Source organism: Pan troglodytes, chromosome 5, assembly GCF_028858775.2.
Source record: "Pan troglodytes isolate AG18354 chromosome 5, NHGRI_mPanTro3-v2.0_pri, whole genome shotgun sequence".
NCBI lineage: Eukaryota > Metazoa > Chordata > Mammalia > Primates > Hominidae > Pan > Pan troglodytes.
The window spans coordinates 120,075,281-120,100,853 of NC_072403.2; the positions used below are offsets into that span (position 1 = coordinate 120,075,281).

The following is a 25,573-nucleotide window of genomic DNA, read 5'->3' on the forward strand; positions in this document are numbered from 1 at the left end:
TCCAGAAGTTTTGGTGCCTACAGATGAGCCAGCCTGGCAGGAGTGTTCGAGAGTAGGGGAAGAGGTGGTTTGGAGCCCAGGAAAGCCATCGTCCAGCCCCCGCACAGGCAAAGCAATTCGTAGTTCTCCTTCTCGAAACAGACCCCTAAATGCTTCCCCTGGAGACAGGCCTGGGTCTAGTCATCACCCCCCACACTGCCCTCATCTTCGCCCCAGATAAATTAGTTCCACCCTTGAAGTTCTTTGTCCTGAACCAAGCACCCTCTTTCGCGTCCGCGTTATGGGGGTGGTGGTGGTAGGTGGCTGAAGCAAGTGGATTTCTGGCGTGAACCAGAACCTGAGGATTCCAAACGGAGCCTGGCATCTTATTGTGTTTCTCAAATCCTGCCCGAAATTCCTCCCCTCTCTGGGCGCCGAGTTCGAGAAAGCGCTACGCCGCCGGTCGGGCTAGCTCCACAAGCGGCTGTACAAGTTGGCTGTCAAAAAACGCTGATTTCTCCTCCTGTCACCTAATAAAACCCTACGCGCTTATGGCCTCGTCCCACAATTCCCCAATCTCGTCCCAATTCGAAAAACCGAGGAGGAGGGAATAAACTGAGAGATAAAGATCCCCCATCTTGCTCTTTCCCCGGGACCCCAGCCTTGGTCGCGGCGCCCCACTAAGGAGGACACAGGCTCTGGTGTGTGTGGTGTGCGAGACCCCGAGCTCGAGGCCGAGCCAAGGCTGGGCAGAAAGTTGCAATCACGTGCTGTCGGAGCCCACTGGAGCGCACAGCGCGCTCCCCCTGGGACGCCCAGGCGGAGGACCTGCTGCGCCCTCCCAGGGCTCGGGGGACTCCAGCATTCACTTGCACGCACAGGCGAACTCTGATTGAAAGCCCGGGATGACACCGAGTCTGGAGAAAGAGGGACCGGGGGGTGGGCTGGCGGAATTGCAGAGCGCCGGCCACAGCTCCCCTCCCCGCGAACGTCGAGCGGAGGGCGGGAGGTGTAACCTCTGACCTCTGGCCGGGTCCACGCCCTGAGGAGGGACTGGCAAGCTCTTGTTCGACAAGTTCAAGCTGCCGAGAGAGCTTAAATAGAATTAATCTCTTAGAGATCGGGGATCATCGCTCCCTCGGCATGCGCTCTCCCAGCGCCGCGCACAGAGCAAGGCGCGAGAGAGCTCAGGAATCGCGGGAAGGCAAGCGGAATGGGGAGGGGGTAGGGGATGAGGGCCTCTCTTCACTGTTCCTCCGCCCGGAGAGCGGGAGCCCGCAACGCCCGCCGAGGAGGAGCGGCGGGAGGGAACGCTCTGCCCTCCAGCCGCCCCGGTGCAGATAATGGAGGCGACAAGAGATTCGCTCAGCGTCGGATGGGCCAGCTCTGCTTGGGGAAGCTGGCGGCATCCTCCCCTCGGCTGGTGCCCAAACCCACCGCGCGAAGGCCGAAGGAACGCGGAACCTCCAGAAGACCCCATCCTCAGCCCTGACTTTCCGTAGATATGTGCAAAATGAGTAAATTACTCACCTCGGGCCAGATCCAAGTTTTACCCAACAGAAGGGGCACCGCACCAAGAATGAACCAACTCACATGGCCATGTCCGGCGCGCACAATCACACGCCAGCACACAGCCACCCAATTTCTTCCGCGAATCTATCTGGCACTCTGGAGAGAGGGGGAAAAGCGTTTTGAGAAAGCCCCGTCACCCCTCCCCTTCCTTCTTGCCGTGAAATATACGAATTCATTTTTATTACGAGCCGCACCGTCCTCACCGTCACGCACGCACAGAGCCACACTCCCATATTCACACTTTCTAACTCGTAAGCTCCGACAGCGCCTGCATTTTCTTTGGGAGCCGCTTGGAGGTTCATTAATATCATTAGCATTTAACCCCCTCCCTCTTCCCATCCCCTCCCCGCACATGGCTGACGTCAGACCCCGCCAGGAGTTGGGGGAAAAGCTAAGTGGGCCAGGGACGCCCTATTCCCCTCCCCGCGGCTGCCTGTCAGAGCGCTTCTGGAGATATTACAGGGGACCCAGCCCGCAGCGACAGGCACAAAGTCACGGGGTAATGAACTTCGGGGACCCTTCGCCGCTGCGTGCGCGGCTCTCCCCGGAAACCCGGACCTGGCCGCCTCTTCCCTCGGAAGATTTCCCAGCAATCTAGTTTTCCCACTCTGCGCTCGGGTTCCGGCAGCGCGGAGCCCGTCTGCCTCTGAGACTGCGGTTGTGTTTTCCTTCTTTCCTTGGGAGACCAGCGGTCGGCAGAGATTGCCCACACTCTGCATGCCTATGTAGAGGGAGAGATCGAAGACTGAGTGACAGGAATGGGGAAAAAGAGGGATTTCGCTCCGTAGGAAGGCCATTTTCGTGTCTCCATCTCTGTCTTTCAACATCCCTCTCTTGCTGTTCTTCCTTCTTCCTCAGTCTTCCTGTCCATCTCTCCATCTGTCTGTCCATGTGTGTGTCCATATCAAGCAGCATTCCCAGCAGCTGCGGTTTTGCAAGAGCCGGGAAGAAACTTAAGGATGCTTAAATTTCCACTGTTGGACGAATTCTGAGCGCCCAGGGAGCAGCGCAGCGCGCGACTGACACCCACCTGTCCCGCCCAGGAGCCTTGCAGGCTGGAGGGCGGCTGGAGAGCGGCGGCGCCCGGCGGCGAGGCGGGCGCTGCCGGCCGGGACTCGGGCAGCGCCCACCAACCGCTCCGCCCCGGGACAGCCAGCATGAGCAAGCCAGCCGGATCAACAAGTGGGTACCTCTCGGGCCGCCGTGGGGCCTAGGCGCGCAGCCTGGGGCGGGCGAGCGGGGAGGCTGGGGAGGTCCTGCCTGGAGCGCTGCGAATCTGAGCCCCTGAGAGGGATTCCAGCGGGCGTGTGCGTTCGGCCCAGACCTGTAGACCGTGAGTTGGAGCATTTCGTGGAGAGGGGAGAGCCGTTTCGTTGCCTCTGGATTGCTTGATCCCCCCTGTCTGGTGCGGTGAGAAGGTTACGACCCGCGCAGCCCACCAGTCGGATGAGTTGTCTCCATTTAGCCGCCAGGTGCTGGTTGCGGGGGGCCATGGGGGCGGGAACTGGGCCGCAGCTCCAGGCGGTAGCACAATAACACACTCGCTCAAAACTCCGAGCTCCAGCGCGCAAAAGCAACTCTGTGCAAAGCGGATTTTGAATGGAATGCTTTGCACCCCGTTTCTAGCTATTTCAAATAATCCTGCAAACTGGGAAGCAGAAACAATTTAAAAGTCACATTTTCCTTAATCCTAAATCCGCGTAGGTCATAACTGGGGAATTTAAAGTATGGCGAACCACTCTAGCAAAGAGAGGACCAAATCCCTAATCCCAAGGACTTTTCGAGCCGGAGCCCAGCGGAGGCAGGAGTGCGCGGCCTGCTCCCTCCGTGCGCTTCTCTCCTTCCTCGAACTTCCTTAGCTGCCGGCTCTCCGAACGCCAGGCCGCAGCTGACCTCTCACCACCCCGAGACTCACGAGCGCAGGGCTAAGTGTGTGTGCGAGGGCATTTGCTTGCACCCTGCCTGCGGAACCCAAGAATGTGCAGGCCCGAGCCAGCGTTGAGCAGGCGCGGTCACGGTGCTCAGATCTCCCGGGGGCATTTCAGTTCCCGCCATCCAGTGGCCCACGGCTGCGGGCTCCAGGGTCTGAGGCTGGGGACTACCGTTGCCGCCGCAGTCCCCATATCCCGAAGTTGCCTTGCTGCTTGTGTTGTTTTCGCAGATAGCATTTTTGGCGCTCTGTGCGTTCCTTCCCTCCCCCTCCCCCTTTCACTCGCCCTCATTGTCCTGAGTCTTTGAAAGTTGGGAGAATCGGAGATACTTCTGAGGACTGGTAATGAAGTCTCACTTAAGTGGGATGCAATTCCCGCCCTCCTACCCCCCTCCAAGAAGGAGGTTGTGTTTTCATTTTGTTTTGCTTTGGGTGCTGACCTTTTAAAAATTAGAGCAAAATGAACGTGAACAAAAAGAAAAGAAGAAATGTTTCGAGCTGGGGCAGAGGGAGCAGAGAAGGAGCCCTCACCGCGGCCGGAATGCAGAGCGGACCCTGGCCCAGGACTGGGTTTCCCTTTAGGCTCGGGCCTACCCTGGCCTTCGCTGTTGGAATCTCCAGGAGGTACAGCGACCTCGATTTTTGTTGCCCGCATTCCCGGGCGTGAGTGTCCTTCCCAGGAGGCTCAGGAGGCCGTTTCTGTTGCATTCTGAGCCTCCATTGCAAAAACTGAAGCCCGTGGGTCTCGGCAGGCCTCCTAGCTCGCTCGCCCCGGGACAGGCCCTCGCCTACACCCCTGGAAGTAAGGAGCCCCGGGCTCTTTCGTCCTTTTCGGGGTGTGGAGCCCCTGGGGCCCTTGAAAGGTGAGGCCTCAGAGGCGAGGGAGGGGTGAGCGGGGAGCTCTGCCCGCCTGCGGCTGCGCCCCCGCTGTGGACTAGGAGGCAGGCCAACCCTCCGGACTTTGGGGGAAAAACCACAGCGGGCTCCTTGCGGAAACTTTGGCCGTTCTAACTTGCCAAGAGCCTGAGTGAGGCCTTGGAAGCCTCCAGCCCCGGCTCAGGTCGGGACGCGGCTGCTGAGCTTTCTCAGGCCCGCAGGACAGCGGCCCCCGCCCGTGGCGCCGCTGCATTTAGGCCCTTTCCAGACCGGTGGCGGCAGCCAACCCGAGACCTGCGTCCCTCGGGCCCGGGGCAGCTAGGAGGTCGGCGCGCAGCGGGCCGGGTCAGGACTGGGTCGAGCAGCCAGAGCTGCAGCCCCCGCCTTGCCCGGCTTCTCGCGGCTGGAGAGCAGAGCGATGTCACCCGGAGCCCCGCCTGGGTGGTAACGAGACCCTGGCCAGTCACCCCTGCAGCCCAGACTAACTTCTTTCAACAGCCTCTGATGGTAATTACAGTAATCGAAGCTGCCATATATCTTTAGGCAATTATGACACACAAAAAGCCCCGAGGGGACCCCCTGGCGAGGGAAGTTAAGAACGGTTTTCTAGCTTCAGGAAACTCCGGCTCGCCTCACGTCGGAGCTCGCTCGGCTTGCTAAATGAGAGGAGCTTTGCAACGGGGTCAACCAGCTTGTCTCGTGACCCCAAGTCACCTTAACGTGGCTGGGTGGCGGAGTCTGAGGCACAGGCCCGCTATGCCCCGGAATTTTCGCGTCCCTCCCTCCCGGGCCCCGCCCCAGCCCGGTTGCCTGTTTCTAATCTGCCCCGGGAGCCGCGGCTCAGAGGTCTGCTCAGAGGCAGGACTCGCACTGGTGGTGGCCTAGAGGGCAACAGTCCGGAAGCTCGGGCGGGGGAATCCGAGGAGGGGCCCCCACCCTGCACTGGTCTTCCCTCCACCCTCATCGGGTTCTCCAGAGATGTTGTCATGGGCCTCCTGTCCGGATGGGAAGTGGGGAAAAAGAGACCCCACCACTGCTCCTCCCACTCACTCATCTTGGCATCTTCAACAGTGCCACAGGGAAGAGGACAGCTGGGGTGACAGTACTGCTGGGCCCCAAACGTGGACCCTGGAGCGGTCAGAGGGCGCGTGTTAAGCAGAGGATGGTTGTAAGATATGGAAACCAAGTTTACCGCTTCCAGAGTGAGTGCAGTGCAGCGGAGCTCCAGACCCGGTTCCTGAGCGACCAGGAACTCCCTTGGGCGCAGTGACAGGCCCGAAGGAGTGGAGGACAAGACCCGCTGTGCCCTCGCCTGGCCCTCTCCAGCCCCTCCCTCCCACAGCACAATCTCCCCTCCCTCCCTGTGGGAGGGGGGCGCCGAGCCGGTGGCCGCCGCGCCGCGCGCCTCCCCTGCCCGCCTTTGTCGCCGTCCGAATTCCCATGCTACTCTTTTTGACGGGTCACTGGTGGCTCTATAGGCAGGTGCTGCCGCGGGGTTGTAATTACCCGGCCGAGCCTGGTCGTTACCGAACACCCCCTCACCCCCAAGCACGGTCCCCCGCGCTCTCCTTCCCTCACCCCCTCCACCTGAGACGAGTCTGGGACCCACGGTGCAAGCTCGCCCGGACGCCTCGGGTTCCAGGAGCAAGTTTACACCTCCGGTGCCTCGAGGCCCTCCCCGCGCCACGCCCTCACCTCCCCTGCTCCCCTCGCCCAGACGTTCCACTGCCGCCCCTTCCCACCTCAATCCCATCGTAGTCCGCAACCCAAGCGCTTTCGGCAGCAGCTGTCGAATTTCAGGGAGGCCTGAGGCCGCTGGGACCCAAACTGGAGGCCTTCGGATAGGTAGAAGAAGAGAAAAGCAAGTGTTAATAAGTCAATTGTTATCAACTATTGTTATTTTTAAAATTAAAGTGTTAATTAAGTTAACAGTTTAATACTCCCTTTGTTTTGCGGGAGGAAGCATTTCTAAGTCCCTATAAACCGCTTCAGGCACTTGTTGGACTCTTGAACCTTAGAGGAAAGAATCCCTCCCTTTCTAAACGGCCAAATATTACCCTCTCCCTGACACTCCTCCAGGGTCGGTGGCCACCCCAGGCTTGAGGGGATTCCAGGGAAAGTTCTCTTGAGGTGGGGTCCATGGGGGGTGGGGGGATACAGCCTAGAGAAATCAGTCAGATTCTTAATTTAAAAAAAAAAAATCAGGCTCAAAGAGCACTGGAAAAAACCGGGAGGAAGAGACCCTCACAGGACCAAGTGTGTGGAGGCCAGTCTTCTAGGGAGAAAGGGCTTAGGAAATGGAGGGAGCCTGTCCCAAGCTAACCCGACAGGGAACCGACAACTTGCGTCGCTCCCCTCTCCCTTGCCTAGTCCCGAACCACTTTGCGGAGAAAATAATTTTTTCCTAAAAGAAATAATTTCTCTAAAGCGACTCACCAAGCATTTTTTAAATAGGTAAAGCGAAAGTTGGCCAATTACCACTACCCTTATTATCATTAATAATCCAAGTATTAGCATTACAATAATAATCCTAATAATAACACCGCCCGGCGGAGCTCAGAGAAAACTCGATTGCCTTCCAGCTGCCATCCCTGGTTCCAGCCGTGTTTGTTTTTCTTCTTTTCCCTTTTACATTTCAAGTTTGTCTCCTCGCGCGCTCACTAACAACTTTCTCTGTTAAATGCAAAAGCGAAGGAGGGAGGCGGCCAAACTTTCCGCGGAGCAGAAAGGCAGTGGAGGGCCGCACTGCCGCCCGGGCCTGCTGTCATCTTTTATTCCAAAATGGGTCTCGGCGATTAGAAGAGACCCAAATACATGTAGCGGTGCATGAATAATGCTCATTGTAGGAAACTGACACTTGCTCAAGGAAAAAAAGTTTGGGTATAAAATCACTTCATTATTTGCTTTTACCGCAGCTTCGGTGCTAATCCCTTCAGAGGTCAGATTGCTTAGCATCTCTCTCTCCCTCTCCCCTTTTCTCCCTCTTCTCCGCCCTCCTTTCCCTCTCGCCCCTTCCCCCCTTCCCCGTCTTTCCTGCGATTTCAGGCCGCATTTTAGATATCCCCTGCAAAGTGTGTGGCGACCGCAGCTCGGGGAAGCACTACGGGGTCTACGCCTGCGACGGCTGCTCAGGTTTTTTCAAACGGAGCATCCGAAGGAATAGGACCTATGTCTGCAAATCTGGAAACCAGGTACCTTAGCCAGGGCTGCACTGCTCGGCTCCGCTCTGCTGCCTCCTCACTCTTTTGTTTGTGCCAAGGCCTCCTCTGAGTTTCCACGCAGTTGAGGAGAGACCCGGCCCTGACCTCTCCCTTCCTCTCCCCTCCTTCTTGCCTCAACTCTTGGAGGCCCTTTGGCTGGGGAAAGGCGGGAAGAGGTAAGGGAAGATATGAGTTTACAGGAGGGAGTCTGAAGTCCTAGAGCCTCCCTACACTTTTTTAAAATTATTATTATTCTGAAAGATTTTGACACTGGGTAAGGCCCACACCCTGTGGCTCTAAAGCCGGCCCAAGGGACCTAAAGAATTTAGCATCTAAACCACAAGTAGCAAACAGGAGAAAGAGCTTTGTTATTGTGCCTGCCCACCCCACACTCACTCCTAGCAGCATCAAGCTCAGTCCCCTGATCACTTGCCTGGGATGCAGAAGTAAGCGGCACAGAGACATCTGAGTCAAGGTCACCACCACCTTTAGCTGAGACCACCAAGTGAGTGCTAGCCACTTGGAAGAGAGGCAGTGCTTTCTGAAGGGTTGTGCATTTTCAACTCTGGAGAAGCAGGGCTGCTCTGGAAGTGGGCAGTGGGAATCCAGCACCCATGTGACCTTAGCTATGCCTTGTCAGAAAAGGGCAGGGTGAGGAAGAAGAGAAGATTCAAAAGGAAGGTGCAACTGGGACCCTCCTCAAGCTTCCATATCCCTGTCCTCCTTCTCTGCTTAGAATTTGGGCCCAGTCGGTTGTTTTGGTCTTGAGTAGGCAGAACTGTCTCAAAGAGACAGAGGAATCTGGCATGGGCTGAGTATGAGCCAAAGCTTCTTGAAAGAGTGAGCAGAACCTCTTGACTCAGTTTCCAGCTCAATAATAGGCTGATTTTAACTAAGGAGATCAACCTTCTGGTCCTACACTTTGCCCTCTCCTTATCAGCAACTCAGACCCTCAGTACAGAGGCCTCCATTTCACTTGTGGAAAGATCCCTGAGGGTGCATTAGTCAGCAGTCATCCTTTGGTAACAAAATAGTAAAACACTTTTCACTAATTGATAAATATAGGGTACATGTATACACATGCATATATTGTCTGCTGCTAGTGAATTGTTCTGACGTCTTTTTCTGAAGTCATGTCTGCTCATATTGTTTTCTAATAGTTTTGGATTAACCACAAAAACAGAAGATATTTGCATTGAGATAAATTTTGAGCTCTCTAGCCCTGTTACCTGCTTAATTGGCTACTGTATCCGTTTCTAGCTTCACCATATGGACACATCACATTTTACACGCATAGGACTGTATCCCAATAACTCCACAGGATTGTGCGATTACTGCGGGTTGTCAGATTTGAACCAACTTCTACTTAGATTGTCTTTGGCTTTTATGCAGTGAACAGAATTGGAAAATCAAGATCTCTGATGTTGTGCTTGATCTTTTAAAAGGGGATGGCTATCAATTCAAGCATATTGATATCAGTCCAAGTGCTTGTAAAGGACTGATAATAGACTCATCAGGCCTGGTGTTCTTCTTGCAAGGAGAGTAAATGATCAGAGCTGAGGCGTTTATCCTCTCTGGCGCTAGATATTTATATACATTTGATCTGATTTGAAGACACACTTAAGAACTTATGAAGGTTTCCATTTTGCATTTGCATACTTATAAGAATACTGGAAAGATACCATCTGAGGATAGATATATAATTACATTTAATAATAAGTTTTAAAAAACCTGTTTACAATGAACTATTACATTGGCCAGCAAAGATGCCCTAAATAATTCACTTTGGACCCAAAAATTATCTCCTTTCTCTCTTATTCTAGGATTAAATTATATTCCAATTTATCATTAACAGCAATGAGGACATTTAGAAATGGATATGAACATCTGTCCCACCTTTATTTTAAATAAATCATCATAATTTAAATTGGAGAAGTGTGAACTCATAAAACTGCATTCGAATATGTAATTTTCCCCTAAAGGGCTTCAGGGGGAAGAAAAACATACTTACTCCAACTCCAGAGTATATGAATTTTTGAGATTATGAAGCAAAATAAAAATACATTTATTATCTTTCTTCTCACTACAAATCTAACAGTAGCAACTTCTATAAATATAGGAGAGCACACAATGTCTTAAATATTTTCTGTGTATAAAACTCATGCACATGACTCTTTATGTATCTATGCATATGTCCCCTCGGTAATGACATCTAACACTGAATAAATTCCAAAGGAAACTTTATCTGTAGATTTCCTCTTTCAATGGCTAATGTTTTTACAGAAAATTGCATTAGGTAAAACATCCAATTTCTCATGCATCTCAGATAAATACTTCTAAAGAAGTGACTACCTTTATTTTTTCAGTTACTATGCTAACAGTCTGAGCCCATATTATCATTTAGTCTGACAGTCCATCACATTACCTTCCTGGTCCTGTTTACATGGTGAGCGTTTCTATATTTTGCTCAAGACTTGAGCTCTTCCTTTTTCAGCCTCATCTTCTCTAGGCCTTGCCCTCCTAACCTCTCACCTTCCAGGAAGGGCTGTGTTTCTATGCACCTGGGCCGAGACTAGTCTTTAAGGCAACTCTCAACTTGCTGATAATAAGGTTGGCTTCATACAAAAGCAAAAGTGAGGTAATAGGAGAGTGAAGAATAAATGGGAGAGATTTATCTGATAGATAAACGGGCTCTCCCAGAAAGTGGCAGAAAGAGGTAGACTCAAGTACTGAAAGCAGAAAGAATCGTTGGTGGGAGGGCGGTATGGTGTGAATCCTGACCCAAAAGCCAGCTCTTAACGGAACTTAGTGGCCTCTTTCTCTGGGGCCAAGTCGCTGTCTTCGGTCCTGAAGTCTCGTCCCTGTTCCACCACTCCGCGACTGGCGGAAGTTCCCCTAGCGAGAGCCCCGCAGGCCTGCGGGGTCTGCCAAACCCGGCTCTCTAACCTTCACCTGCTTGGAGAAGGACGTTTCCCCCTTGTCCGCTTTCTTGGGGTCCGGGACTGGCCCTCTTGAAGTAGCCTGGGACGTCCCAGCCCCTTCTCGATCTGGCCCTGCTCATGCCCAGGGCCCTCGCGTTTTGCAGGCCCAGGCTCGGGGCTCCAGGGCCTGCGGCCGGGCAAGGTCGCGCCTCCACGCCGTTTCCCCGCCCGGGTGCCGGCTCCGGGTCTCCAGCCTAAAGGCCCTGGGGACCGCTGACCTCCTGCGCTCTGTTCCAGGGAGGCTGTCCGGTGGACAAGACGCACAGAAACCAGTGCAGGGCGTGTCGGCTGAAGAAGTGTTTGGAAGTCAACATGAACAAAGACGGTAATCAGTGCATCCCTTTATTCCAATGTTGATTGAGTAGTAAGTAAATTATATGTACAGAAAATACATGGCACTCCTATGCATGTAAATCAACCCCGGAGCGCTTCTTTCCAGATGCTGGGAATTGGCCTCGGGCTTTCAGTCGTATCCTTCCCGTCTTTCAGCAGGAGCCGCTGGCGACCCCTAGAATTCCCCAGGGCAAGACCCATGCCCACATCAGGAACTTGCGCCCCACAATCATCTCCACACAGGCAGCGCTTGGGGGGACCCCACTCTCCAGGGGACCGGCGCGCATTTTCTGCCTCCGGTCCTAATCCCTCTTTGCAGCCCTTCGTGGCCACCCTTAAGCCTGCTAGCCTGCCCCAGGATCTTAAAATCTGGATAGTCTCAAGGGGAGGAGATCATACAGGCTGGAAGTTCGCGGTGTGTTGAAAAAGGGAGGGCAGAGACGCGAAAACGCGGAATTTCCAGCCCGTTTGCAAATTCTCCAAGATGCCAAAATCAGTACGGCCATTGGGCCTATGTGAGTCCAGGGCCTTCTCTCTGTTCTACAGAAAAGAGGGAAAGGGGGCTGGAGAGGCAGGGTAACGCCCGTGGGTGCCTCGGACACCCAGCTCTCCCAAGGCTCTTAAGCGCGCAACAGCAAGAACCAGGACGTCAGAGTGCTTCCTGGGCCTGGAGCACGGTCCGAGCTGCGTCCCCCGCTGCAGCCTGTCGAGGGCGCCCCAGGCCCAGGCAGGGGGCGAGGGTAATGGGCTGGAGGACACCGTGGGGCCTGGGAACAGGGTGCGAGTGGGTTTTGCTGTGAGGCGGCCCGGGCCGAGTGGCAGCTCCAGGAGGAGAGAGAGCCCCTTCCTCTGCGGCGCAGGAAGCCGGAGGGAGCGTCCAACCTGTTGAACTTGTGTATTGACAAGTTGTCAAGCTCGGCAGGCGGAAGATTGCCCTGAATTAATTTGTTTGTTTAAACTGTTGGTGGTAATTGTCACATCTCCCCTGCCTTTCTCCAGCATACTCGGAGACGGGTTCTCCCTCGTTCCATTCCCTAGCAATCCCGGGGCTCGGGTCCTTTCCTCCTGCGGCCCTCGGAGGCCAAAAGCTATTTCTGTGGGGGCGGGGCCTGCGGGTAGGGAGGCTTGTTCTTGGACGGAGCTGGAAAAGTCTGCGCAGAAACGAGGTGTCTGGCGTGCGCGACGCTCCCTCTCTTTTGGATGGGGGCGAGGATAACTGGCTACTCCAGCCCAGAGGGTCTCTGGTTTCCCTGCGAACCCCCTTCCCTGGTGGGGAGGAGCCCTGGACCGAAGGAGAACACACCTGGTCTTACTTGAGGCTCTGCCATTATCGTGGCACTTTGAGCACGGGCCCCTCTTCTAAGCCTCAGCTTCCGAATCTATTCAGTGTAGTGGTTAGACGATCTCAGAATCCCTTCCTCCCTCAGATTCCCTCTCCCTTCTTCTTTTCGCCTCTTGGGCGATTTTGCCCGCCCAGACTTGACATTGGGGCGGGGCTGGGGGGAGAGCCGCAGCAGCTGTGTCTCGACGTCTCTAATCGCCGGCTTGCGTTTCTCTGTTTGCCTCTGCAGCCGTGCAGCACGAGCGGGGGCCTCGGACGTCCACCATCCGCAAGCAAGTGGCCCTCTACTTCCGTGGACACAAGGAGGAGAACGGGGCGGCCGCGCACTTTCCCTCGGCGGCGCTCCCTGCGCCGGCCTTCTTCACCGCGGTCACGCAGCTGGAGCCGCACGGCCTGGAGCTGGCCGCGGTGTCCACCACTCCTGAGCGGCAGACCCTCGTGAGCCTGGCTCAGCCCACGCCCAAGGTCAGCGGCCTTGCTGGGCCCAAAGAGACTCGTGCCAGCGAATGGAGAGGGACGCACCCAGTTCTTCTGAGCTGTGATTGGGGTCAGGCAAACTGGGGAGAGAACTCCAGGGTGCTTGGCGGGTCTCTGCATGGAGCTCCAGCCCTTCTGCTCTCCCTTGTTCAGCCAGGGGTGCTCAAACTTGAGTGTACAGTAGAGTCAACCTCCGAGTGGCTACAAGTGTGCACTCCCGATCTTATCCCCCCAGAAATTCCATTTCAGCAAGTTTGGGGTGGAGGCCAGGAACCTGCACCTTTAGGAAACACCCACTGGTAATGGGTGGTGGGTGGAGACCTCGTCTAAACTCAGAGGGCAGCCTCAGGTGTTCCTAAAGACCAGAAGAACCAACGTTCATTTTTAGAGGAGAGGAATTGGCTACAGCTGGAGGAAGGACTCCAGAATTCCAAATCTTGGCATGTATGATCTTGGGCAAAGCCATGAGTTTCTAACGCAAGTGCGAAATGTGGAGATCACACTGTTAGAACAGTTTGAGGAATCTGAGTTCATTTCCCATGCTCCCCTCACCTACTTCTGAGGCAGGTGGATTTACAGCAGGGTTGATTCCATAGGAGCAGGGCCACAGCCTGAACCACCTGGAAAGGCTGCCACCTAAGGCCTACCCTCCAGGCCTCCAGCTGATACCTACTAACACCCCCACTCCAGGCCGATGAGGGCCTAGGATCTCCCTCAGAGGAGGGCCAGCTGCAGCCCCACACTGCAGGGAAGCCAGACACCTGGGCACATGCACACGCACAATATTTAATATTGCTTTCTTACCCTTGATGTGTATAATAAGCTCTGGAAAGTAGTGTTATGAATATGTTGTCAGTTATGAATGGGAATGCTCTGTGAATGATTAAGATGTCTAATTGAAATATTTCCATAATATACTAATCCTTTCTAAAAATACTCATATGCATATTTGTGTTTGGGATGCCTATTAATTTATACTTTTTCACATCTATTTTTATTTACACAAATGCAAGCAGCTCTTGTCTAAATTGGGAGCCAGGCTTGGCACTTGGCTCAGCCCAAGGAAAATTTGCTGCAGGGGATAGAAAAGCCAGAGGATCCTCTGGAAGGGAGAGGCTCCCAAAGAGTGGAAATGGACCTCCCCCAACCAGTATTACTTTTCAAACTCTATAGACAGCGATGTTTGATTTTTTTACCCACCAATGTCAACTGCATGTTTAAACAAAACATCCAAATTCTTTTTTATCCCCTTCCTTGCTTTAATTAGAAATTAAAAGTTTGGTTCTTCTTGCAAAGCTGTGGTTTCCTCACTTCCAGGTGTCTTTCTTTCTTCCCTACCCAGTACCCCCATGAAGTGAATGGGACCCCAATGTATCTCTATGAAGTGGCCACGGAGTCGGTGTGTGAATCAGCTGCCAGACTTCTCTTCATGAGCATCAAGTGGGCTAAGAGTGTGCCAGCCTTCTCCACGCTGTCTTTGCAAGACCAGGTATGACCACACTGAGGCCTTGGGAGAAAGAGAGCTGGGAAAGAAGCAGTAGCACTCAGCCTTATAAAACTTCCTCTATCCCTGGGTAAACCACCCAAGGCAGGCATCCATTCTTAATAGCAGTGAGGAAACTACTTGTTTTTACTTGCTTCTTCCTGTGGGTTCAAAATATCTACCTATATGATCCTTAGTAAGAAACGTAATTACATTATTTCAGAAAGGCTGGGTCCAGTCTGTGAAAACACACATACAAGAACATTACCTCTTTTTGTTTGATTGAAACAGCAAATATAATCTCAAATTTTAAAATTGTAATGATTTTCTAAAACTGTTGATGAAACAATGTTTTACTAAGAACATTGGAACTGAGAGAAGTAGAAGGTGGTAAGAGTATGCCCTCATGAGATTTTTCAGAACTGATGTTATTATTTTATATTCCCAGCTTTATGTTCTCCATTGCGATGCTCCCAGTTTTGGTCATTAATTGATAAGCATGTAAGACCAAAGGGCACAGTGCACACCTCCTGTAGGCTAGGTTCTTCCTTGATTCTTCATGTACTTTTAGACATTTTGTAAACAAATAGGCATTTTGCATAATTCCGTGGTTGTAAATGACATTCAGGGGAAGAAAAAGTGTGTGCAGTGAAACATTGTATTGTACTGAGACCCAGAAATTTTGTTGATAGGAATGTTAGAAATGCTAACATTTTTCTAACCTTAAAGGAAAGAAAGAAAATAAAGTGTTCCCAACCATTGGCTGTTACCAGTGCATTCACAGGAATTAATGACAAATTTTCCAAAGGCTAATAAGTAGTTCCAAAAGCAAAGGATTTATTTCTTCAATTCATTTCGTACCTAATTAAAGCATAATAGTGCCCCTTTATATGAAGTATGTTTCCTACAGAAAGATCGGGCAATGTGCTAAAAGCATTTCATTTTCTAGCATGAGATGTTCTTGTTTTCATGGCCTGCCCTTTCAAATATGGCCGGAATTAAATATTGTTTACCTTGCATTTTATAATTATTTCCTGTACTTGATGCAATAAAACTAAAAATAAAACATTAAAAAAATTAAACCTTTTGGTCTAATTGTGATTTTGGTTACAAGCCTTCATGATTCAGCTCTTAGCTCCCAAAAGAAATTCTTTTACATAAATCATTTAGAGTTGACTGGCTTTTGAGTTTTGAGATTTTTTAAGATAGTTAGGTCCTATCTTTGACCAGGTTTACTGGTTAGCTCTAACCACTTCCTGTGTGTGTGTGCGTGTGTGTGTGTGTGTGTGTAGATTGGCTATTTTTTTTCAAAATAAGTATTTGTATACTCTCACCCAAACAAAATTTACTTACTGTCTGCCACTTAGCCCTTTGGTAGAAATCCTTCGACAACAAGCAACCTGCAGTGAAGTGGAATCTGGTATATTAATTTGGAAAAAGAGACAGATTTTCATTTTAAATATTCAGTAGCACATTTTATTAGAATAAAAATGACAAGCACCTTGATGCTGTCCATTTATGGGTCTCAGAAAAATCAAGCAGTGAGACGAGGAAAATTCAGCAAAACCCGATTAACATAATTACACCCTGATTTCCCCCAGTGCCTCTTGGGAATTAGTGATCTCTGTCTCTCTCCCAGCCCAGCCCCCTCAACCCTCCAGGAAGATGGGGACCCAGCTCTGCAAGCGTCTGAGGAATCCTCAACCCTGCTAATAGCAGCATTCTCTGTGAGGGGAATCCACCTGCTGAGCTGCTGGCATTTCATAAAGCCTCGCTCTCTAGAGGAGCTTCTAGGTGGTCAGGAATGGGTGGATACAAGGACAAGAGGGGCAAATCCTTTTCTGAGAGAAGGAAACTTTGGAGAATTGGAATGGCTGACTCTCAAATCCATATGCATATCTATAGGCACCTTTTCAAAAGGAAAATATGGGAAAATAAGGGAAAGCTAGAATATTCAGAAAAAATTACCAAGACAGGCATTTAAAACACTTTTTAAAATAATGGAAATTTACATAGTGAAATTGTTTATAAATTTATAAATTACACACTATATTATATTATACATCTATTGTATGACAGCTGATGCTTTTGGAAGATGCTTGGAGAGAACTGTTTGTTCTAGGAATAGCACAATGGGCCATTCCGGTTGATGCTAACACTCTACTGGCTGTATCTGGTAAGAATTGCACAATTTAATGACTTTGTTGTAGAAATTACCATAAAAATACATTACTGAAAAAAGAACAACATGTAAAGAATAACAAATTCCTGCTGAACAATAGAGTATACCTGTCATTTATAAATCTATATTTAAATGCAAATAATGTTGTTTTGTTGTATTCATGACTGCTTGCATTGTTATTTAAATGCAAATTACTGTGTTTGTTATCATCCAAGAGAAGATTTTATATTAACTTTCATACAATATAGCCGGTTTACATGGAATCAGATATCTTAGAGTGACAATTGAATAGATATTGATATGCAGGATTTTGTCAAAAATCAATATTAAATCATGAAAATGCCTTCATATTAGAGTATTTATCCCATATTTTTATTCTAGGCATGAACGGTGACAACACAGATTCCCAGAAGCTGAACAAGATCATATCTGAAATACAGGCTTTACAAGAGGTGGTGGCTCGATTTAGACAACTCCGGTTAGATGCTACTGAATTCGCCTGTCTAAAATGCATCGTCACTTTCAAAGCCGGTAAGCAGACACAGACCCCTGTTTCTTCTCCTTCCCCAGTTTTGCCATCTCACTAATTCAGCCACCTCGAAGTCTGAACTGACCTTTGCAAAAAGAGGTGATGGTTTTCAAGGGAGCTGATACTCTTAATCTGGCCCCATTTTTTATTGCTATGGGAACCTGCATGTTCTGCTGGGCATCAACTTCCAGAGAGGTGCATTCCCAGACCCAATTTCTTTTTTTCTTTCTTTTTTTTTTATTTTTTAAATTTTTGTTGAGATGGTGTCTTGCTCTTGTCACCCAGGCTGGAGTCCAACGGCGCCATCTCAGCTCACTGCAACCTCTGCCTCCTGGGTTTAAGCAATTCTCCTGCCTCAGCCTCCCAAGTAGCTGGGATTACAGACACCTGCCACCATGCCTGGCTAATTTTTGTATTTTTAGTAGAAACAGGGTTTCACCATGTTGGCCAGGTTGGTCTTGAACTGCTGACCTCAAGTGATCTGCCTGCCTCGGCCTCCCAAAGTGCTGGGATTACAGGCGTGAGCACTGCGCTCGGCTCCCAGATGCAATTTCTATGCTGTCTATCACAGTTTCCTGGTCTTCATTTCTAGTTCCTACACATAGTGGTTCTGAACTGAGAAGTTTCCGGAATGCTGCCGCCATTGCAGCCCTTCAAGATGAGGCTCAGCTAACGCTCAACAGCTACATCCATACCAGGTGACCCTTGTTTGCCTTGAACATGTACTTAAGAAAATTGCCTCCATTGTGAATGCCTGAGCAGGCGGTAATAAGCCAGTTCAAACATTGTGACTAATTATCTTGTTGCCAGCCAGTTAATTTAGGGAGAATCCATGTCCTTACCTATCTCTCAGGGTGGGTGAGAGGAGCAAATCTAATTAGATGATCAAAGTGAAAGCACTGCCAGACATATTACAGTTGTCCTGGCGGAACAAATTGATCCATCAAAATAATGGAACAACATTTGTGTGAATGGGTATGGAGGGGTCAAAAATGAAGCCTAGGCTGGGCACAGTGGCTCACGCCTGTAATCCCAGCACTTTGGGAGGCCGAGGTGGGTGGATCACGAGGTCAGGAGATCGAGACCATCCTGGCTAACACGGTGAAACCCCGTCTCTACTAAATAATACAAAAAAATTAGCTGGGTGTGGTGGTGGGCACCTGTAGTCCCAGCAGCTACTCGGAAGGCTGAGGCAGGAGAATGTCGTGAACCTGGGAGGTGGAACTTGCGGTGAGCCGATATTGTGCCACTGCACTCCAGCCTGGGCGACAGAGCGAGACTCCGTCTCAAAAAAAAAAGAAGCTCAAAGTGTAATGGTTGGTATGTGAGAGAGTGGCCACATCATCCTTGAGAAAACACAGGTGCCTTTCTTCAGATGCCAATCTCAAATAAAAGAATGAGAGAACTTTCCAGAGAGGCTATCTTTTTTTTTGAGACAGGGTCTTGCTCTGTTGCCCAGGCTGGAAGGCTGAAGTGCAGTGGCATGTGAGCATGGCTCACTGCAGCCTTGAACTCATGGGCTCATGTGATCCTCCCACCTCAGCCTATTGAGTAGCTGAGACTACAGGTGCATGCCACCACACCCAGCTAATTTTTTTTTTTTTTTTTTTTTTTTTGAGACAGAGTTTCACTCTTTCACCCAGGCTGGAGTGTAGTGGTGCAATCTCGGCTCACTGCAACCTTCGCCTTCCGGGTTCAAGTGATTCTCCTGCCTCAGCCTCCCAAGTAGCTGGGATTACAGGTGCCTGCCACCACGCCCAGCTAATTTTTGTATTTTCAGTAGAGACGGGGTTTCACCGTGTTGGCCCGGCAGGTCTCGAACTCCTGAACTTGTGATCTGCCTGCCTTGACCTCCCAAAGTGCTGGGATTACAGGTGTGAGCCACCATGCCCGGCACACCCAGCTAATTTTTAAAGTTTTTGTAGAGACAAGGTCTTGCTATATTGCCCAGGCTGGTCTCGAACTCCTGACCTCAAGTGATCCTCCCACCTAAGTCTCCCAAAGTGCTGGGATTACAGGCCTGGGCCACTGTGCCCAGCCTAAAGAAGCCATCTTTTCACCTATCATAACTGTTGTTTGGCCTTGGTGACTGGTATCTGTTATTTTGTGTCATAACATCTACCAGGTTACTTCTGGCCATGCAGGGCCCACAGGCAGAGGCTGTTTTTGGCTGTTTGTAGGAACTCTCAGACACTGGGGCTCCAACAAAGCTCCTCCTGGCCCAGCACTGGGCAAGCCCGTTAAGATGTATAGACTGGGGGCTGAGGTGGCTCCACACCTGTAATCCCAGCATTTTGGGAGGCCAAGGCAGGCAGTTCACTTGAGCTCAAGAGTTCGAGACCAGCCTGGGCACAACATGGCAAGACCCCATCTCCACCAAAAATTAAAAAAAAAAAAAAAAAGAAGAGGTGTAAATTTTATTATGCCATTAAAAAAAAAAGCCAGGCTTTTAAAGAGAAATGGAAACTTTCTAGTTTCCTGAGTTAGGACTGGTAGATTTGAAGTTAGAATAGAGTTACTGTTCTCTAGGCTGATTTGAAAGGAACCTGTGAAAGCTCAGCTCCATAATCTCAACATCAGCTATAGACACTGTGGGGGGAATAAATACATCAAATGGGTAGAGGCTGTTAATGCCTCCCTCAACTAATGGGTCAGAGAAATCCCAAGTCAACTCTGTCCATTTGGGGTGATACCACTTCTGCTAGAGTCTCCCTATTTCTATCGTAAACCTCTTTTGAATACTAAATGAATAAAACTGTTCCCTGTCTATGGAATATCACTGAAACTATGTTGACAGATAGTGCACCTGTATATGTTTTTTCAAATTAAAATGCCAGGATTTGAATTTTAAATGCATATTGAATTACAGAATATATATAGTAGGCAGTTAATATTTGTTCAAAATTATTAAATGGAGCAGTACATAATCTGGGTACTTCTACTGACTTGTAGGCCGGGCACAGTGGCTCACACCTGTAATCCCAAGCACTTTGGGAGTTCAAGGAGGGCGGATTACCTGAGGTCAGGAGTTCAACACCAGCCTGGCCAACGTGGTGAAACCCGTCTCTACTAAAGATAGAAAAGTTAGCTGGGCGTCATGACATGCACCTGTAGTCGCAGCTACTCAGGAGGCTGAGGCAGGAGAACTGCTTGAAGCTGGGAAGTGGAGGTTGCAGTGAGCCGAGATTGTGCCACTGCACTCCAGCCCCAGGTAACAGAGTGAGTGAGACTCCGTCTAAAAAACAAACAAAAAAATTAAAAAGACAAAAAAACAAAAACAAACTAACTTATATGTCCTAACTGACCTTTGACATTTAGAGCCATTATGGTATTAAGAACTTAAAAATGAGAAGGACGTGGTATCCAGTTACTGATGCAGTCAAGCCTTTGCCGAGTACTAGCCACATGCAGGGCTGCAGGTGGGCGTTATGGGATACCAGAAGGAGCAAGACGCTGCCCCTTATCATTGCAAGAAGTGGGCAGCAGTGTCACTCCAATCCAAACTAGAGAAGAGAGGAAAGCGATGTGGGGAGTGTGACAGATGAATCCTAGTCAGAGGGAGTGAGGGACAATCAGAAAAGCTCAAAGTCTGATGGGTGGAGGAAAGAACATGTGAATCGGTCCTTCAATGGGAGGAGGATTTCAGCAGGGGAGAAGATGTGTCCTGAGAGTGGTGGAGGAGCTGGTAGGGGTCCTGTGGGAAGTGCCAGAGAGGTGAGTGAGGAGGGGAGCCTGGTGTGCCGGGAGCTGCTGATAGGGTGGCCCGAGAGGATTCAACCATGGGTTAACAACAGCCTATTTTAGAGAAATGGCAAGTAAAGTACATCTCCCCAACACCGCAAAAGAAGAAAATCATGTGTGGAAAAAACACATCTGCTTTGCCATGGAATTCTTATTATTTCTATTAAATATTAGAGTAGTAAATATTAAATAAGTATCTTATTTCTTATTAAATAATGGAATTATGGAATTTCTTATTTCATGGAATTCTTATTTCATTCTGATATCAGCTACAGCTGTAATTTAATATTTATATCTAGGGTCATACATGTGACAAAAATGACTATGCCTTATTTCTTAGCCCTTCACATCAGTGAGCACTTTTTCCTCCAGCACTTTCCTGTCTAGAAAAATAAAACCTGAAATTGAAATGAAAACTTAACATGCAAACTGAAACTGAGCCTAATTGTATATTACAGCTCTCTAAGCTATTTCTCTAATTATCCAGGACGTAAGGAGAAGGCTAGGAATTGACATTCCACACAAACTATATTCTATAACTGAAGATCAAATATGCAAATCTGTAATAGACCTAAAACACTTAAACCTAAAAGAAAATCCAATTATTGATGCTAATGGATGAAGACAAGGGCATAGATATTCTAAAAAATAATTTTGATTAGTCAGACCCTCTCTCTCTCTCTCTAACACACACACACACACACACACACACACACACACACACACACACACATTGTTTTTGTTTTGGATGCCCAGGCTGCATTGCAGTGGTGCAATCATGGCTCACTGCAACCTCTGCCTCTGAGGCTCAAGCAATTCTCCCACCTCTGCCTTCTGAGTATCTGGGACTACAGGTGCCCAGCGAATTTTTGGAGAGATGAGCCCTTGCTATGTTGCCCAGGCTCATCTTGAACTCCTGGGCTCAAGCGATGCTCTTGCCTCAGCCTCCCAAAGTGCTGGGATTACAGGTATGAGCCACCACACCTGACCTCATACATTGCTATTGTTTCTGGTAGTACAGTATGCTATATGTAATAGACAATTAATTTTTGTTGACTGACTAACCAACCCTTTCCCAACTAAAGAATAAAATAAGTGGGAGAGTAGATGAGTGGGTAATCTATTCGCAGAAAATCAGGAGTTGCTTGTCTATGGATTCCCCCAAATTCATCCTTTCTGAAGGTGATTATTTCTCACAGTGGTTTCTCACCACGGGAAATGTTCAGCATGTTGGGTGGATGCTGCAGATGGCAGAGGTCGTCCAGGCAGCCACTGCCTCCGACTTGCTGCAGAATTATCTCTACTATGCCTGGTCCTGGGAAGGGAAATAGAGCTGTTGAAAAGAAGTGGCCAAGGTGAAAGGGAGACACGGATTTGGGGATTACTTTCCAAGAAACATTAGAAATACATTAAACAAGGAGAACAAGTGGTAGGATTTAAGTATTTTTTTTTTTTTAATACAGGTAAGCTTCACCATTTCCACACCACACGACTAGATGTGGTCTGCTGGCCCCTATCTGCAGGTGGTCATGAAGCTGGGCAGTGAAAGAGCCAGCTGAGGTCCTGAGAGGCCCAGATGAACTATAAGCCTTGTATTCTGTGGAAGTGAAGGACTCTTATGTGCCCAGAGCTAAATAGACAAGCATGAAAGTTGCTCCCCTCAACTTTATTTGCAGGGTGGAGTTATCAGGCAGTTAAACACAGCCACCTGACTCCTTCGAAGGAATTTTGATATCCCTTAGCTTCTAGCACCTTGTGGCCTGGGTTGAACCCAGCTTAGTCACAGATATGTATCCCGGAAGTTCAGGTTTTAGGTGTTTCATTTCAGTGGAGGGAGCTCTCCTTATGTATATTGATATCTAATTCTAACTATTGGCTGAAGAAGTATCAGGGCTGCAGTGAGGAGGTGGCTTGCAGGCATCTAAAGGCAGCAGAAGATTGAACTTGCACATCTGAGCACAGATATATGTTGGACATCAAAAGAGGAAATTGTTAAGCAATTTCTCACATCTTTAATTACATGCCAATTTCATTGACATGAGAGTTGGGTGGCACTGCCACCCAACAGAACTTAGTCTTTAATTTGCAGTGTAATAAGGATGGAATTATTCCTGAGAGAGACTAAGTATAATGCCTGAATAATAATTTGGAGAATTGCTTAGAAAAAGAAGCCATTTTATTTGAGGGAAATAGCCTTGAGAAGGAGTCCTTAGAATTAGAAAACATGGGTTCTGTTGCTAGCCTTATCCTCAATGCCCTGGTCGTTTTCTATAATGGAGACCTTAAATTTATTATTTGGCTTAAAATTAGTATTATGCTTCTTAAATTTCTTTTTTTTTCCCAAACAAAATGCAATCCATTTGTTAATGTAGAGAGGGTGTCCGTGTGATTTTGGCAGCATCATTTATGGTCTCCCTGCCTCAAGTAGTCTACCTGCAAAACGGGGACAACAGTGCCTGTCCAGAACTTTGCTGCAGGGATACTGTGTTATTCAAGAGACCTAGATCAGCAATGCTGGAGATGATGTGTGTTCAAGTGTAAGACGTTAGTTTCCATAAGTAATGGCCTCTGACCTTGTTTTCATGGCTTCTCACATTCCAGATATCCCACTCAACCCTGTCGCTTTGGAAAACTCCTGTTGCTTTTGCCAGCTTTACGTTCTATTAGCCCATCAACTATAGAAGAAGTGTTTTTCAAAAAAACCATCGGCAATGTGCCAATTACAAGACTGCTTTCAGATATGTACAAATCCAGTGATATCTAAGCTCACAAGATACCCACTTTTCAGGATGGGACAGTATCAGATGAACTTCAACCCATGGAGAACAAGCCTCAACTAACAAACCCTTCAGGAAGCATATACCGGGGAATGTGTAGCCTTCAGGAAAAAAATGCCAATTGACACAAAGCATTCCAGTAGCTATGACCTGCCGCCCTGACCAGGATAGGGCGGGTGGGAAGGAGAGGGGTGCAACAGGACCGCCTGCACTGAAAACTCACTGCTGCCATGCCCTGGGAGGGGGCAAACTGGGGGTTGCCACAGGCCGTGCCATTCTGCCTCTTACCTGGAAGATCAGGCTGAACGATCAAAAGCTGAAACATAAGTAGTGCTTTCTCTTCCTTTTTAGCATATAAAGTTTGGTAACCAAATATAGCTCTGTGTATAACATCGTACTGCGGCCTTCAAAACTACGTTATGTTGGAGCATTTATTTTAAAAATAATGGTAGGTTTTAAATTAAAAGTGTTATCAAAAGTTTCCCCTCTATTGTAATACATTATTAAGTGGCCTTCGGAACTGAGTTAATAAGTGAAAAGTAGCTTATGCCATGTGATTTGCTTTTTCTCTATCTTCTTTTTTCTTTTCTTTCTCTTTCTTTTGTTCTTTCTTCTTCTTTTTTAATACCATAGGCCAGGCAACCTTGTCAAAGGAATTGATGGACAAAATGAGATTCTCACCAGGACTTCAGGTTGGATAACATGTCAAAAAGAGAAGAGCTTTACTAAAAGAACATAAGTCAAGGGAGGATGAATAAAAACAGCAAAACCAAATAAAGTGGAGATGAGTGATTGAGTGAGGTAGATTGCTGTCCCGTTAACATAGTGCTGAAACCAAAGGCAGTGGGGGTCCAAACTCGTGGTGCAGCAAGTCACACCAGACAGGAAACGAATATGGACGTAATTGCAGAAGGAACTTCAAGGAGATGAATGCTAAAAGGGTTCTTGATTGATCCATTGCTAACAGCCTGAGACTCTTCAATGCCTTTCCGAAAACTGGTTTCTAGTAAAGCCTTGAATGAACACACACACACACACACACACACACACACACATCGTCCTACACTTTAAGCTGCTCCTTTGGTATGACTCTATACTTATGGAAATGTAGAAACAAACATTTTTAAATAGCTGCTGTACTTTTCACATTTTGATTTATTAGGTACTAGCACTGAGGAAAAAAATTCAGCACTTGGACTATCATAGGATGAGTAAAACTTTTCTTGTACAAAGTGAATTAACTGATTTGTGAAGTTAAAAGGTTGTACTCATTGTATTTACAAAGAATAAAAATATATTGAATTTAAATGAACTCTTTCTGATTTCTTACCCTCCCTCCCTGGCTGGTTCTCACCCACCAGAAACAAGGTAGGGGCAGCAGCTGGTGTTAAAACTGAAGCTCGGAGCACTCCAGCACAGAGCCTGCAGAACTGAACTACAAAGGCAATTTCCTTCTTACAGTGAATACCATTTGGAAAATGATGAATAAAGAAATAAAACATAAGATTCTGTTCTCTACAGCTCTCAAATGTAATTGCATCTGTTAGAAAAATTGCTGTGTGAGGAGGAAGGAGGCCGATTAACAGAGTCTTCATTCCTTCCTCTGTTTCTAACTCTCTTGCCAACATTTCAATCCTGACCAGTCACTTGAAATCATTTAATGATCAAAAAGATAAAGTATGATAAAGTTCATATGCTGAGTAAGATGTGGAGGGAGCAGTAGAAATGTTATCCAGATGTTCCCAGCAAGTCTTAAGGCACCGGTCCCACAAGCAAAGGCCATCAGAGGTGCCCAAGGCCACAGGCACTGTGGACTCCTTTTGGGTGGCAGCTCCAGCAAGAGATGCTTGTGCCTCTGCTCTTGCTAAAATGGCCTTGCGGACCGTATATGTGAAATTTCAATCAGCTGTGCACTTCTTGTCTACTTATTCTACAGAGAATGAGAATTGGTCTTAAAGAAAAGCACAGTACTCAAAGACTGTGTAAGAATGTCCCTTGCAACACTGTTCGTATTTAACAACTTTAATATCCATTGACAGATAATAGGTACATTATGGTGAATACAGACAATGTTACCGTAGGCAAAGTGAATGGCTAGAGCTAATGTATCAACATGGGTAAATCTGAAATACAGTGTGTTTGTGTGTGTTATGGGGAAAGTAAATTGCAGA

The 25,573-nt window shown here is 48.6% G+C and overlaps 1 protein-coding gene across 2 annotated transcripts; it reads left to right on the forward strand.

Annotated features, from left to right (window-relative positions):
* The first annotated feature begins 1,963 nt into the window (after window positions 1-1,963).
* Window positions 1,964-24,714, forward strand: NR2E1 (nuclear receptor subfamily 2 group E member 1). 2 transcript variants are annotated; one of them, XM_527467.7, is made up of 9 exons: window positions 1,964-2,733; window positions 7,403-7,548; window positions 10,776-10,863; window positions 12,443-12,678; window positions 14,033-14,179; window positions 16,253-16,349; window positions 16,737-16,886; window positions 17,477-17,582; window positions 23,227-24,714. In XM_527467.7, the coding sequence occupies exons 1-9, from the start codon at window positions 2,709-2,711 to the stop codon at window positions 23,387-23,389; spliced, it is 1,158 nt and encodes a 385-aa protein (XP_527467.2). In that variant the 5' UTR covers window positions 1,964-2,708; the 3' UTR covers window positions 23,390-24,714. The 2 variants fall into 2 exon arrangements, with proteins under 2 accessions (XP_527467.2, XP_009450061.1); XM_009451786.4 differs by lacking the exon at window positions 1,964-2,733 and adding an exon at window positions 3,825-4,105.
* The last annotated feature ends 859 nt before the right edge of the window (window positions 24,715-25,573 follow it).

Excerpts from the sequence above, each read along its gene's own strand:
- NR2E1 (XM_009451786.4), top strand. The coding sequence starts at position 3,970 with ATGTTTCGAGCTGGGGCAGAGGGAGCAGAGAAGGAGCCCTCACCGCGG. Across the intron at positions 16,887-17,476 it reads CATCGTCACTTTCAAAGCCG|TTCCTACACATAGTGGTTCT; the intron begins GTAAGCAGACAC and ends CTTCATTTCTAG. Across the intron at positions 17,583-23,226 it reads AACAGCTACATCCATACCAG|ATATCCCACTCAACCCTGTC; the intron begins GTGACCCTTGTT and ends CTCACATTCCAG.